This window comes from Chiloscyllium punctatum, chromosome 24, assembly GCF_047496795.1.
Source record: "Chiloscyllium punctatum isolate Juve2018m chromosome 24, sChiPun1.3, whole genome shotgun sequence".
Taxonomy (NCBI): domain Eukaryota; kingdom Metazoa; phylum Chordata; class Chondrichthyes; order Orectolobiformes; family Hemiscylliidae; genus Chiloscyllium; species Chiloscyllium punctatum.
The window spans coordinates 45102551-45118102 of NC_092762.1; the positions used below are offsets into that span (position 1 = coordinate 45102551).

Sequence of the window (15552 nt, forward strand, 5' to 3'; positions counted from 1 at the left end):
GTTTCAGTAAATAATAGAACTGACTGTTTTGAAGGATAGAGATCAATATACTGCACAATTCAGGAAGTGATTTCTACCTAACTGAGGAAGAGATGATTTGTGTGCAGAAGACTTTAAATTGTTTGAGGCAACGTTTCTTGAAATCTTTAGAATTACAAATTTTGGTGGTGTGTGTAAAAATCTCCTAGTTTGTTGATTTTTTTTTTTTATCTGCCCATCATGCACAAAGATCTCCCAAGTTAAGAAATGTCTTTGTGCCTGCTTTTGTTCTGATTGAAGCCCTGAATATGGGAGAACCCTTACATTAAGAGGATTCTACACATCATGACATTGTCTGTATCCATATTGCCTTAAGCAATCCTCAAAGCTTTATTTTTTTCAAAGTAGATTTAACTTGATCGTGATAACCAAGAAAAATGGACAATTGAAAAATAAACACAAGTTTGTTTTTATTTTACTTAGGCTGTTTTTAGATATTCTAAAGGAGTGTGAAGATGCTACTGAGGTTCAGTTTAAGGATGATGGCAGCTGGATTCCAATAAAACCAGATAAGCAGCCTCAAAAGAATTCTGGTCCTCAATATTCAATAGTGGAATTGGAAGGTTTGTTTATTTGATTTCAGTGCCATAGATCATCTTGGGTGATGACCTGTAATTTACCACTTACAGATAAATTTAAGCTTTAAGCATGCTTTGGGACTCTCTTTCCACTGTTGATGCTTCTAAATGTAATTTTAAAACAGGAAACACTTTTGATTCCCTTTGTCTGAGACTGCTTCATGATGAATAATACCCTTTATGCCTTAATCAGTATCATGGCTTCAGTATCAAAGCACTCTGCACTCGGGTTCTCCAGAGCAACAATGTTGTTGTATCCAAAAGAAGTTGGGGGAATTTGTGCTGTAGTCCTATACCTCTGGGGAATTGGATTGAATGCTTGAACTCCATTTGGCATTTGAACTGACAGAACAGCTTTGATTGTTAATTTCTATCCGGATGTCAGAAGTAAATGACCTAAAAAAATGAAGTGCAGGTGCTGGTGTTAGACTGGGGTGGACCAAATTAAAAATCACACAACACCAGGCTATAGTCCAAAAGATCTATTTGGAAGTACAAGCTTTCGGAGCACTCACTTGTGCTTCCAAATAAACCTGATGGACTATAACCTGGTGTTGTGCGATTTTTTTTTTTTTTACTAAAAAATGAAGTCTGTTTTGTTGATCTTTACAATATTTTCTAAAGATTATTCTCTTGCTTTTCAAATTTCCTAGTAAACTGTTGGATATCAGGTTATCCAAGATATTGGGCCGGCTCAGTGGTTAGCACTGTTGCCTCACAGCAGCAGGGACCTGGGTTTGATTCCAGCCTCGGGCAATTTTCTGCCTGTGTGGAGTTTGCACGTTCTCCCTGTGTCTGCTTGAGTTTCTTGTAGATGCTCTGGTTTCCTCCCACAGTCAAAAGATGTGCAGGTCAGGTGAATTGGCCATGCTTAACTGCCCATAGTGTTAGTTCCATTAGTCAGAGGGAAATGGGTCTGGATGGGTTGCTTTTCGGAGGGTCAGTGTGGATTTGTTGAGCAAAATGGTCTGTTTCCATACTGGAGGGAATTTAATCTAAATAGACAAATAAAACAGTGTAACTATTTTGGATTTGTAGAAGAATCTTCTTTGGTTGATTTTGCTGCTGGTCAGTTGGCTGCTGTTTTAACACTGCCTTTATTTCAAAATCCTCATCTTATCAGTTCACAATGTAGCTTTGGAATTCTCTATTGTTTTAATCTTTGAGCTTTACTACTATCTGTCTTGTACATTCCAAAATTTTCATCACTGGAGGATGGGTCTTAAACTCTGGATTCTTGAGCTTCATATCTCTTCCTGTAAGAAAACTAAAATCACGGCTTAGGGCAAGTTTTTGGTTGTTTGCCCTTATGTGATTTAATGTCAAATTTTGTTAACACTTTTATGGACCATCTTGGAGTGCTTTAATGCATTACAGGTACTGAATAAATGTAAACTATATTCAACAAAAGAAAATCTAAGCATTGCCCCTTGACAATCAATGTCATTGCCGATATATTGGAATCCTCTCCTGCCATTGACCAGAAACTTGGTGTAGCTATATAAATACTGTGGTTACACAAGCAAAATTAGAGGCTATGAACCTTCAGTGAATAACTCAACACCTCGCCCCAATAAGCCTATCCACCATTTACAGGGTGTGATAGAGTACTCTTCACTTGCCAGATGAGTGCGCTCCAATATCCAGGGCAAAGCAGTGTTAAGTAAACCAACTGGTTGCATCAATCAGTTCTGTATTGCTTATCCCCTTAGTTTATAAAGTGTGAAAAGATTTACCCTGAATATATGTTGTTAAAGTCAATAAGCCACTATTCCTGAGTAAGACCCACCTCTGAATTTCACTATTGATTTGCCTGGGCAGTTTTTAATGTTTCTAGATCTAGAAGTCTCTTGTGAAACTTTGTTAGCTAGTTCATGAAAATGCGTTTTAAATTTCTTCCAAATCTAGAAATTATCACTGTTCTCCAGCTCCTTGGTATAAGTCTTGTATTTATAACTTGGTCTTAATATTTCTCCTCCTTTCTTCTGCTCCTCTTCCCCTGCCATTGTAAGCTGTTTACATTTTGCTCCTGACAAATGAGCTAGTATTTCTGAAACTGTGCCATCTTTAGTTATAACGTACCTAGATACAAATCATAGATACAGAAAAGAAAAAGTAGTTGCATGAATAATGGCTTTGTAAGAAAGCCACTTGGAAGATTTAGAGGCAGTGCACTTTAATGGTTTCAACTGTACAGCTCCAAGTGGACAAGCTAGAGTTTCAAGAAATTTGGATTGCTGTGCTGTTTTTAAGGAACATGTTTCTCTTCATTTTTGCAAGGATCTATTCTGGCAATATATGGGCTTACGGAGGGTCATAACTAAACAGAAATAAAATACTGCAGGTGCTGGAAATCTGATATTAAAAACAATGTTGAAAAATCTCAGCAGGCCTGGCAGTATTTGGGGAGAACAACGGTTTAAAATTTCAAGGTGAATGACTTCAGAATTGAAAGTAGAAATGTGACAAAACAAAAGGTAAGATCTGGGCTAATTAGAGAATGGAATAAATGGAATAACAAAGTTGTGAAACAAAAGATAAAAGGGAGGTGGGTCTATAGTAAAATCCCAATAAGGTGATCCTCCTTTCCTATTTCTCAGATGCACCCAAATAAAGTCTGAATCCCCTAATGTCATTGCCATTTGATTGCTTCCCCCTCCTACAACCCCCTGAGTAGCTGAACCATCTAGAGTGGCATGACCTTGGCTTTGACAGGAGAACCGTCACTGTTTTGATTTTCTAAGGCCTAGAACAAATCAGTTTGGGAATGAGGTGCACTTAATGCCTATTTGGGCTATTGTTTTGTCTGGCAGTCACCCATTCCCTCTGCCTGCAATTCCTTATGCTGCTGAGTGATCACATCCTGTAATTCACTATCCGTGAACCCCATAGCCTTACAAATGCATCACAGTGCCTCCGGTTGCCACTCCAGTTCCAAAACATGAAAGTACAGTTGCTTCAATCAGAGGCACCTTTAGTACTTGTGGTCATTCAGACTGCCAGGAACGTCTAGGATTTCTCACATAGTGCTGGATGTGAAATCAGTTCTGGGCACCTTATTTTAAGACAGATCTGAAGATATCCAAAAAGGTGAAGAAACTATTTGAGATTCATTCCAGCAGAAGTGGCGAAGTGGTACAGTGGCTCAGTGTTTAGCGCTGCTGCCTCTCAGCGCCAGGACCTGATTTCACCCTCTGAGTTTGCACATTCTCTATGTCCTTCAGGTGCTCTGGTTTCCTCCCACAGTGCAAAGATGTGCAAGTTAGGTGGATGGATGATGCAGGATTGCGGGGATACCGTTAGGGGAGGTGGGTCTGGGTAGGATGCTCTTCAGAGGGCTAATGTGAACTCAATTGGCTAAATGGCCTATTTCTGCACTGTAGGGATTCTGTGATTCTAGATAATTCAGTTAGCTGGAAAAGTTGGAGAAGCTATTCTTGGAGAAAAGAAAAGAGATTTGATCAAGGTGCTCAAAACCATGAAGGGGTCTAAATAGAGCAGATGGGGAGAAACAAATCATGGGGCAGAAAGAGGAGAACCAAAGGAAATTGCTTATTTTGCCATTCACCTTAATATCAAAGGTGACATGAAAGGGGGAAGGTAATGTTTTATATGTACAGAGTGCACTCCAGTTTATAACTACTATCTTGAAACTATGGTGAGGCAGATTGAATTGAGGTTTTTAAAAGGGTTTTTGCATAATTATCTGGAGAGAGAACTTGCAGAGCTATGACGAAGTGTTGAAAGAATTTGATTGGATACAAGACAAAGTCCCGTTTATGATTCAAGATTTGTAGAATATTATAACTGCTACTTGAGTCTAAGTTTGAGTGGCTTGCCTATTTGAAGTTTGACTGTTATTTATCACCTTCCTCACCTACAACAGCAACACTAATAGTTATTTTTAATTCACCTGACACTTTTTCAAAACCTTGTTTCATTCAAATCTAACTAATCCACGCAGATACCATTATATTTAACATACATACAGAATAGTTTTTGCCGAATAAGTTCAATCAAGTAATTGTGCATGCCATTTTGTTGCATTTAACCAATTCCATTATCCCATTCACTGCTCCCAACCATTCCATCCCTCTTGAAACAATCTCTCAATGCAGACTAACTTTGTTTTTGTAATTGGCTTAGCTTCTGCAATCTTGTTCTCTACCAAATCGCCTATGTAACCAACTGTGGCAGCTGCATGGACCATACATTCCAGGTTTTCATGCATCCCACATGCTTCATCTACACCCACTAAATAAACTGACCAATCACAACCAGTCTGATTAGACCCTAGCTTTAGATAAATGGGGCAAGGTAAAGAGAAACAATTTCGTGTCTTTCCAGAGTAAAAAGCTGTACTTCTGTTGCAGAAAGCATATCCATTTGGTTGAGAACATTGAAATTTTTAAAGTGGTGGGAGACAGGAAATTTTTTGTTCAATTGTAACTGTGTAACTGTACACATCACAAATAGAGATTGTGGTGCTTAAGGGCTTATGCTTGAAACGTCGATTCTCCTGCTTGTCAGATGCTGCCTGACCTGCTGGGCTTTTCGAGCACCACACTCTACTCTGATCTCCAGCATTTGCAGTCCTCACTTCCTGCACGTATCACAAAGTTAACATGCGCAGCTACAATTAGGAAAGTAAATGGGACCTACTACTTTATTACAAAGCGATTGGAATACAAAATTGTAAAATGTAATCTTAGTGGAATTTATGCAAAACACTGCTGAAATTATCTGAAGTGCTGTTTTGGTCTCCTTATCTAAGGAAAGATGTACTTTAGAGGGCTGCAACTGAGGTTTGCTAGACTGTTTTTGGGATGAAGGGATTTTCCTATGGTGAGAGTGACTAGACCACGTTTATATTCCTTATATTTAAATGAGATGTAATCCTATGAGAATGCATGGAAATTTTACAATTCTAGAAACCATAGAAAGTTTACAACACCAGAAAAAGCCCACTTGGTCATTGTATCTTTGCCAGTAGTTAAAGGGCATGACAGGCTCAAGACTGGACGAATCTTTCCAGTAACTGAAAATCTTGGAATTAGCGGTCACAGCCTTGGAATACAGAGTCAGTCATTCATGACTGAGATGAGGAGTAACTTGTCCACTTGAAGGATTGAGAATCTGTGGAATTATTTACCAGAGAGCTGTGAAAATTGTTTAAGTACATTTAAATGAGAGATCTGCAGACTTTTGGATACTAAGGTGGGAAGGCATAGCAGAAGTTAGAAAATCACTTATGATCTTATTTAGTGCAAGAACAGGCCGTCAAATGGCCTACTCCTATTTCTTGAATTTTTATTGGTAGTTAGTGGAAATTAGCAAGCCTGCCATGATTTTAGAGGAAGAGTTTCCCTTTTTTGTATATTTTCCCTGCAGCCATATTGGTTGTTTTAATGAAGGGACAGAAATACTTTAAAATTATTGTTCATACAAGTTTGGAATGAAATGTTACCAACCTGAAATGTCTGTTTCTGTCCCCACCACTGCTACCTGGCCTGCATATTCACAGCATTTTCTATTTACATTTCAGATCTTCAGCATTTCCAGTAATTTGTTTTGTACTGCACTTGACATCATTGAGTATTGTAATTTGCCTTTCACACAGTATACAATGGTAGCATTCTCACTTTGTGTTAGAAAGTTGTGGATTAAAGACACACAACAGATATCGTAGAAATGAATCTGGGCTGAAACTTTAGTGTTGTGGTTGGGAGCCTTGTGTGCCATAACGTCTCAGGAAGTTAAACTGAGGCTGAACCTCTTATGTGGCCTTTAAAGATTCTGTGACGCACTCAAAAGAAAAGCCAAAGAACTCTCCTGAAAGCCTGACTGTGACTTTACCTCAAACAATGCCACCAAATCACCAGCTGCATTTTCACACTGCTGTTCTTGGGATCTTTGCTGATACATTTTCTCCAGCTACAAAATGTGACTAATTTCTGTAGTGTTTTGGGATGGCTTGTGGTTGAGAAAGGTATTGCGCAGATGATTTTATTTTTAAACAGACTTTTTTGAATTTAGCTGACTGATTTCAATTTTGAATTTTACAGACACTGGCAACAATCAGTTCACTGATCCTGCAAACAGGAAGAGTGACATGGATGTCATTGACCTGACTATAGATTGTTGATTTCAACGGTCAAATGCTCAAAATTGAATGTAACTGTGAATGCTGGAGAAAATTCACTACCAACCGTGCAGGACACAATATGGAAAAACATGTTGAAGAAGTCTACCTCTAGCATTGCAGGTTTTAGTTACTTTGAGCCCTTCCGACCACGTCTACCTCCTGAAAGAAGTGGTACAATAGAGGGTTGGAGAAGTGACACTCCTGAGCAGTTCTTATGGATGTGAAGGACCAGTGTATAGTTCTTGAAATATTTGGAGAAATAAAGACAGCACTAAGTTGTAGACAATTGTTCATAAATTCTGCTTTGTTGACTGCTAATTAAGCATTGATTCCTAGTAAAGTCCCATATTCTCATAGTGACACACAGGAAATGGGGGGGGTGAGGAGAAGTTCATGGTCTGTTTGACTGATATCTTTTTGATCTCCCAAAGTTTCCAGTACAAATATGTCAAAGAAGGCTGTATGCTGATTTATAAGAGCTATAACAATGTTATAGATTAGATGTATGCCCATCTCCATCTCACTGCTTGATTTTTTTTTTAAATCCTCAACAAATATATTGTTAATATTTGTGGAAGCAGTTGAATTAAATGCAAAGGAGCAGTGCTGATCAATTCTGTTCTATCAACTTTTGTTATAGCTTGCATATTTACTTTAATTTCTACCCAATCTTTCGCTACCCCTTTAATAATAGGAGTAATGAGAAGTATATAGTAATGTTTAAAGTGCTTTCTCAACAGGAGTAGCCAGCTCAACAGAAAACCTTTGTAATATGTTTTTCTTCTCCCTTGGGTCACTGTAGGAGGATGCCATTGAAAAGCAAAGCTGCAAACATGTCTGTATCTAAAGAATAAGTATTTAATTCATTTAGGGTTTTTTTAAAAATAAGGTATGGATCTTGAGGCTCAGTTGGTTAACAGTAGGTCTTTTTTGACAACTGTACTGTGGCCATATTTATTTTTGCTTCAGTTTTCTTTCCGTATCTACCAGTGTCTGCTGTAAACATTTTGAAGCCAAGAAAGTCCAGTAATTGGACTCTGCCACTGCAGTTTCTTTACCTTTTTAAACCAAGAGGCACTCTAGAACTATGCAGGGAAATTTCCCAGTTTTCTTATCCTCACTGAGACTAAAATATTTGATTGGAAATTCAAATGAAATTTGTAGTGAAGAATGGGATTCAACCTTGTTGAACCTAGTACTGTGATGCTGTAGCTACTGAGATGCCACTTGTTATTTCTCTGCTTTCTTTTAAAGTTATTATTGTAAAAAGTTGTACATATCTGCATATAGTTTATTTAGTTTAGTTTGTTTTAGTTGGTCAAGGTGTTGAAATTCATAATCTCAAATTATGTAAACCAAATAAGTTAAAGCACTGGGCAGATATGTGGAATTTTGTTTTTACTTTACAGCCCTGCCACCAATTTCTAATATTTAGTAAGTAATGTGATGAGAAAATATTGTACATTTTTAACAATTCAAAATTTCCCCGATTTATATGCGTCATATTGTTTCTGGCACTAATATCAGATTTGTTGTATAAAGATTTTGAAGGAAAATGACATGGGTTAATGTCAACTTTTGTCTGCTCTAGTTCCTTCATCGTGCTGCAGTCTGATACTTCTGATTCTAATGTCAATTTTCTGTGTTGAAAGCACAAATAGATTTGTGATGTATTTATTGCTTTCACATTTTCACTATACCTGATTATTGGAATGAAAATATTGTCCAATTGTGATGTTTTTACACCATGATTTCCAAATCAATATTAATGTTTATGCTCTAGACTCTGACATTAAAGTAAGGATTTGGATCAGTAACATTGGCTGTATTTTATGCTTTTCCTAAACATTTGTTGGGTAAAAAGTAATCTAAATTAAATAAAGACATATGAAAGTTTTTGACACACAACAGTAAATCAAACTCCTGTTCATTTTCCTAAATAGTCATTATACTGAATTTTATTTTTTTTTAAATCACATTTTCATGGTTTAGAAAGAGCACTTGCAATTATTTTTTAAAAATACAAAATGCAGTGTTGAATCTGTAAAACCAAGCAGCATAGCCATGTTTATAGGAAATTCCATAAACTGGATTTTAAGACCCAAATCTTTGGAATAAGGTTTGCAAATTGTCTGTGGACATATTAACACTCTGTTCAACCATTTGCCCAGAAAAGGTACTAGATTGACCTTGAAAGAATGTTTTGCACCTTGTGAATATTTAAATGAATTGTAGCTTCCAGTCACCAGATGCAGCTTTGCTTTACAAATTTAGTTTTCTTTTATAAATACTTCTTATATGAATGTCTGTCTAAACTTGAAACGAGATCAAATAGAGTAGATACTGGCTTCTATTTTAAAAGTGTCCATTTATTCACACAATAGTTTAACTTGAGCAAAAGGTTATTAACATAAATTTGAGTACTATTTATCTTTTTTAAAAAAACCATCTTGTTAAGCATGTTTCCTCTTCCTGTTTGTTATTGGTTAAGCAGCTTTCAAAGATGCTCTTGTTTAATGTAGATAAATATCAGGTTATGTTAATATTTAATAAACTTTTAAACTTGCCTCTCACTATTCCTTGAAAAGAAGTGAAAATGTTGCTGTCATTCTCTTTCCTTCAAACCTGAACCTAGTTTCAACTAAACTGCTAACTTCACTCTTTCTTTCAGTTCTTACTGCTCATAATTTTCCACATTTCTTTTGATACCCCAAATAGGAATAGTGTTCTTTTGGGTACAACTAGATTTTGTTCCTTTGAGATCCTGGACAGCATGTTTAGTAGTAATATGGCATTGTGGGTTATTGCAGCCAAACCCAAACATGTCCTCACTTAATGTCTACATATGTGAAATCTTTAGCAAGTTTCACTGGATAGGTGATTAAGGATTTAAAATGTTTTTCTCCTGAAGGGCTTTTGCCCAAAACATCTACTTTTCCTGCTCCTCAGATGCTGCCTGACCTGCGCTTTTCCAGCACCACTTTAATCTAGACTCTGATTTCCAGCATCTGCAGTCCTCACTTTTGCCAGTGGTATTACTGTCCATTGTAATGCTCCACTACTTCTGTTTATAACATCTAATTTAATTAATCTTGATTCGTGAAAGGGATGCATTTACTCACTTTACCATTAAGCGTTCCTATTTTTGTGGATGGTAGAGACAATAAGTTTAACATGTCCCCGTTTGGAAAATAGTTTGTGCTTTTTTTAATTGTGACATGATTGTAGAAGACTTTTTTTTTACAGGTTACTTTTTAGTTGCTTTAAAATTTAAATCTTAACTATGACTACAAATGATCCAATTATTTCAGCATTTGTAAAAAGAATTGTAGTCATGCCATTAGGCATGAGCAGCACCAAGACCAGTATTCCAAAATAAAATGTGTGGTCTATCTAGGTGGTGAACCCCCTCCAGTCCTGGTCTTTTTCTTGTTTTCTCTTCTTAGGCAAATACATGAGATATGTCTTTAGCTCTAATTTTTGAGCAGCACAGGTGTGACCACCATCTCGTCATTTTTTGTGTTTTAGACTGGAGTTCATATTCCTTTAGTTGCCTTAAGTGAGATTTTTTTTCATTTTATAAGTTAATATTTTGAAACCACTTATGGTCACCTATCAACCATTTGGAACTGGTTTTGCAACTAGTAATTTATATAAGCATGTGGTTTAGACAGTGTTGCCGTGTCTTAGATACAGGCACTGAATCCTGCCATCTCTAACTGCATAACTTCACTGACATACTGCATACCAAACAGAAGTTAGAGCTGCTGTGTAATCACCTTTACTCACTGCAAAAAAGATTAGCCTTCAGATTATTAAATCGCAACTGACATAGGATGACCTCCTCCAGAACCTGGGCATAAAAGTATTCATGTTCTTGGGTAAGAAGAAGGTTTGAATGGGAATTTGGAACCTGCATGAGATTTGCTGCTCCTCAGCTAGTCTTGTTAAACCATTATTTTGTGCTTGTGTTGAATGAAAAGAAATTACAGGTGATAAGAATGTTATGGTGTGGCCCTAATATTAATGTTGGTCAGCACAAAGACACCTTCTGTGTTATTTGATAAAAGACTGGTGTCCTAACTGAAGAATTGAAAGGAAGTCATCTTGGATTCTCTGCTTCTGTAGAGGAGAATAATGAGAAAGAAAATGAGTTTCCATTTCAGAGTGTTACACAGAAAACTATAGATGACTACAGGGAGGAAGTTGACTCATCATATGTCTTTTCATGATGAACGCTTGTAACTATCTGATTCGTTAGGGTTAATTTAAAGTGGTGTAAGTAATTATCTTAGCACTGGTTAGCACTGCTGCCTCACAGCGCCAGAGACCCGGGTTCAATTCCTGCCTCAGGCGACTGACTGTGTGGAGTTTGCACGTTCTCCCCGTGTCTGCGTGGGTTTCCTCCGGGTGCTCCGGTTTCCTCCCACAGTCCAAGGATGTGCAGGTCAGGTGAATTGGCCATGCTAAATTGCCCGTAGTGTTAGGTAAGGGGTAGATGTAGGGGTATGGGTGGGTTACACTTCGGCGGGGCGGTGTGGACTTGTTGGGCCGAAGGGCCTGTTTCCACACTAAGTAATCTAATCTAATCTAATCTATCTTTTTATGAAAATTTCTATGATTGAATAGTGGTCTTAGCAAGTTATTGGGGGACCTACAACGGACAAAGCGCTCTGGAACTAGTATATCTGAAATGGTTTTTGACTAGAATTGTGACCATTATAGTTTATACATTCCTTTTTTTAAAGATTTGCAAAAAGAATCCTGAATTATCTCTGGACTACTGGCTACATCATGCGTATGACAGCAGTCAGCACATTTACCTGCAAATTATAAATCCACATCAGTATTTTACCTTCACATTTACTAATCGTAACTATTTAATGAAAGGAAAAAAGTAAATATTTGATTGCATTTTTAAATTGGAGAAATAAAGTGAAATATCTTGATTTTATTAATAAGATCCATTACAGTGCTAACACATTTGACTTTAGTTCCATTTATATAACCTAAATAAACGAGACTGAAATAAAATGCTGGAAGATTAACAGGCCTGTTTGAAGAAGGTCTTTATATTAAATTCTAATATGAGATGCATTGCTTGTACACTTATTATTTCTCTGCTCTATATTGTATCAAAATGTCACAAATTGGGTCTTGTTATAAAGCACCAATTAAGCTATTTGATATATCAAATCCATGTTACCCGTGCAGAGGAATGCAGACAGTCCTACATTCAATTATTTTCTCATGCACTTATCCAGTTTCCTTTTAAATAATCTCTGCTTCCAACAGTCTTTTTAAGCATTGAGTTCCAGATCATGATCACTGTGTTCAAAGTCTTCCTTCTTATCTTCTCTTATATGTTACCCAAAACTTTAAATCTGGGTTCCTGAGACTTTACATTATCAGCTAATGGGAACATTTTATTTTTCTTGACTTTATCTTTCTATGCTCTGATCTTGTACAGCTCTATCAGATTACATTGTGAAGAATAATTCTAGGATCTGCTCCTTAACCCCGTAACCTGTAACTAAAATTCCTCATCACTGGAATCATTCTGGTAAATCTCTGCACCCTGTAGTCCTCTATAGTTTTCTGTGTAACCTTCAGAAATGGAAACTCATTTTCCTTCTCATTATTCTCCTCTACAGAAGCAGAGAATCCAAGATGACTTCCTTTCAATTCTTCAGTTAGGACACCAGTCTTTTATCAAATAACAGAGAAGGTGGCTTTGTGATGACCACCATTAATATGTTTTAAGTTCTGGCCAAAGTTTGAGCGCATTGCTCTATTTGGAGCCTAAACTGAGCTCTAAAATAATCTAACTCACCAAAGGATCTGTTTCCGTGCTGTATATCTCTATGACTCTATAACAAACAACTCTCTCAATAAGTCCTACAACCTTCAAAGATCTATGCATACTTTACCCAGTCCCCTCCAAACGTTCCTCTGTCTTAGCACAGAACTGTCAGAAATGCCTTGTTTTAAATGGGAAGAAGTGAGGTAGTGCTAAAATTCTTGTGGTACATTGTGCTATGTAGGCCAAATAAAAATCTTAGATGGCTGGAGATCCTACACAGACAAATTCCATTATTTTGTTCAACCTAACAAAATCTAAGCAGATATAGTGATTCCTGATGACAATTTGAGGGGGCAGAATACTTCTAACCTGAGAAAGCTGATGCAGTTAAAGAAGCCAGCTTCCAAATAAATGAAGGAATAATACAAATCCTACAGAACCTCTTTTTGTTTGCCATAACCATTGATTACTGAAAGGTTCAATTTCCACAAGTGGAACCAGCAGGATGGTGAATCTATCTCCCAGTTTGTAGAATTTTAAACAAGTTAGCTAATTCGAAGACAACTTGTACAATGTAATAAGGTTACAGACTAGTGTGAGGTTTATGATGTGAAGCAAACCAGAAGGTACCTAGATTTAAAGGAAGAACTGGAAATAATAGTATTTGTGGAACTAGCAGCCAAGGAAGCTCCACAACTAAGCTCAAACAGGAGTTCCCAAATTGGCATCAGAGTCTTCACAAAATGGCTCGGAGCTGAACTACAATGCAGACTTAAAAGCGCCACTGTAGTGGAAAAACAGGTCACATTGCGACAAACTCCTGAAATAAAAAAGTTGTATGCAAAAAAATGGGGTGCATTGAATGGGTGTGTTTCAGGAAGAGAACTAAAAATATACATCAATATTATTGAAACCGAGGGGGAGGAAGAAAATCAACACAGTACAAAAAGGCACGAGAAACCCAAACTCTCAGTCCAAAGAGGAACTGTTACTAAACATACTGACCATTACTTGCAATATCAACTGATACTGGGTCACTACTGAATGATAAACCAGTAAAGTTGGAACTGGGCATTTGATTGGCTGTTTCATTAATACCTGAAAGTGTGCATCAGAGCAGCTGAATCACGTTTTGCTGCAACTCAAAAATTGTATTAAGAACATACACAAGTGGTGTCTTTAAGGTATATCAATATGAATGTTGAGTTCTACAGTCAGTCTGAAGATTTCCCCTTACTCATTGACAAAAGGAAATTTTCCAGCTTTATTGTGAAGAACGTGATTGAAAATCAAACAACTGGGCTGAAGTAAATTGTTTGTCAGTCTAAAACTGATCTATCACAGATTCGAAATAAATATGCCATTGTTTTCAATGGGTATCTGGGAAGCATGGAAAAGACCTGTTAAACTGAGGATGAGAATAAAACAAAATATTCCAAGGCTAGATCAGAGCCTAATGCAATTAGGTCAAAGGCCAAGGCAGAATGGAAGAGGCTGATGAAGACTTTGAACCCATAAATGTGAATGTTTGGGCCATGCTTACATACTGCTGATGAAGAAAGATGAATCAGTTCTCGTTTACTGTAATTTTAAGGTCAGTATTAATCGGGCAATGTGTGCTCAGCAGTGCCCTTTGGACTAGCTGCAGACAGCTTTTCAATATAATTAATCTTAGTCATGCATGTCACCAGGTGAATGTAGATCCTGCGTCACAAATATTTATCTGTCACTTTAAGAATTTGATTTTAGGGCATAATGTCGACCTCATTGGTCAATTTGGGTGGGGTCTCGGCAGTCTCCCTGCAAAGTGAACTCCTTGTCAATAAAGTTCCTGCTGTTAAACATTTTGTCCTCCTAGTCTTCCTTGGAATTCAACAGTGCCATTGGCAATTTTTAAATATTTGTGTGTTCTAATATACACTTTATTTACGTAGTTCAAGAAAGCAGTCAGAGAAATTCTATGTAACTATGATTTGTTATCCTTTGTCCTTTCAGTCTCCTGTCTTTTTGTCTTTCTAAATACTACCTGTGACATTATCTATCTAGATGTTGCACAGAACTCAGGTTTTGGTTATGTGGGAAATATGACATGCTAAATGAATTCTTGCATGGCTAGAGGTGATCAGCATTAAGTGTATTACATTAGGAAGCATCAGAGTGGAACTGGTGGTTGGTAAAGTTTCCAGATGATTTGGCATTGGAGCCCTGAGTTGCGATTTCAACAATAACTTAATTAAATGGTTATTGCACTAAATGTTTGTAAACAAATCAAATTGGATGGTGCATACCATTGTTATGACGCTGAAGGCATGTACTGTACCCTTAAGAGGAAGAGAATGCTGTTCTGAACTGAGAGATTCCAATCACTTGTGTATATGACTAGATGGCAATCCCAGTGTGTTAAAGTGGAGATTTGGGACAGCCCAGGGAATCCCTTGTGGACTCAGACCTGTGAAGCCTCTCTCTTGGTTCGTCCTGGAGATTGTACTCTTTGGAAGTCTGGAATAAAAACCTCGTACATATAGTTATGTTTAATTTTAGTCATCCCCTTTATTCACTAATAGCATCACCTTTAAAACAGAACACTGATACCTATAAGCTAAACTAACTATGTTCTAATAACCTGGTAAGTAAGGACAAGGGCAACTTTATCACTATTGTGGGACGGAAGAGAGGAAGTGAGGGCGGAAGTGCGGGAGATGGTTGGACCTGAGGGCCCTGTCAACAAACATGCTGGGGAATTCTCAGTTGAGGAAGAAGACATTTTGGAGGCCCTCTTATCGAAGTTGGCCTCATTGGAACAAATGCCACTGAGACGTAGGAGTTGGGAGAATGGAATGGATTCTTTACAGGTGCAAGGATATATAGTCCAGATAGCTGTGGAACTTGGTGGGCTTATAAGTGGATTTTAGTTTCTAGTCTATCCCCAGTAATGGAAACAGATGTTGAGGAAGGGAGGAGTTAGAGATATAGACCAGGTGAAAGTG

The 15552-nt window shown here is 37.4% G+C and overlaps 1 protein-coding gene across 1 annotated transcript in view; it reads left to right on the forward strand.

Moving 5' to 3' along the window:
* Positions 1-8579, forward strand: part of LOC140494516 (E3 SUMO-protein ligase PIAS4-like) — a 92291-nt gene extending 83712 nt beyond the window's left edge. The window contains exons 11-12 of the mRNA XM_072593779.1: positions 463-602; positions 6683-8579. Coding sequence (XP_072449880.1) covers positions 463-602; positions 6683-6762 — 220 coding nt within the window. The 3' untranslated portion in view covers positions 6763-8579. The remainder of the gene's footprint in view (positions 1-462; positions 603-6682) is intronic.
* Positions 8580-15552: the final 6973 nt, after the last annotated feature.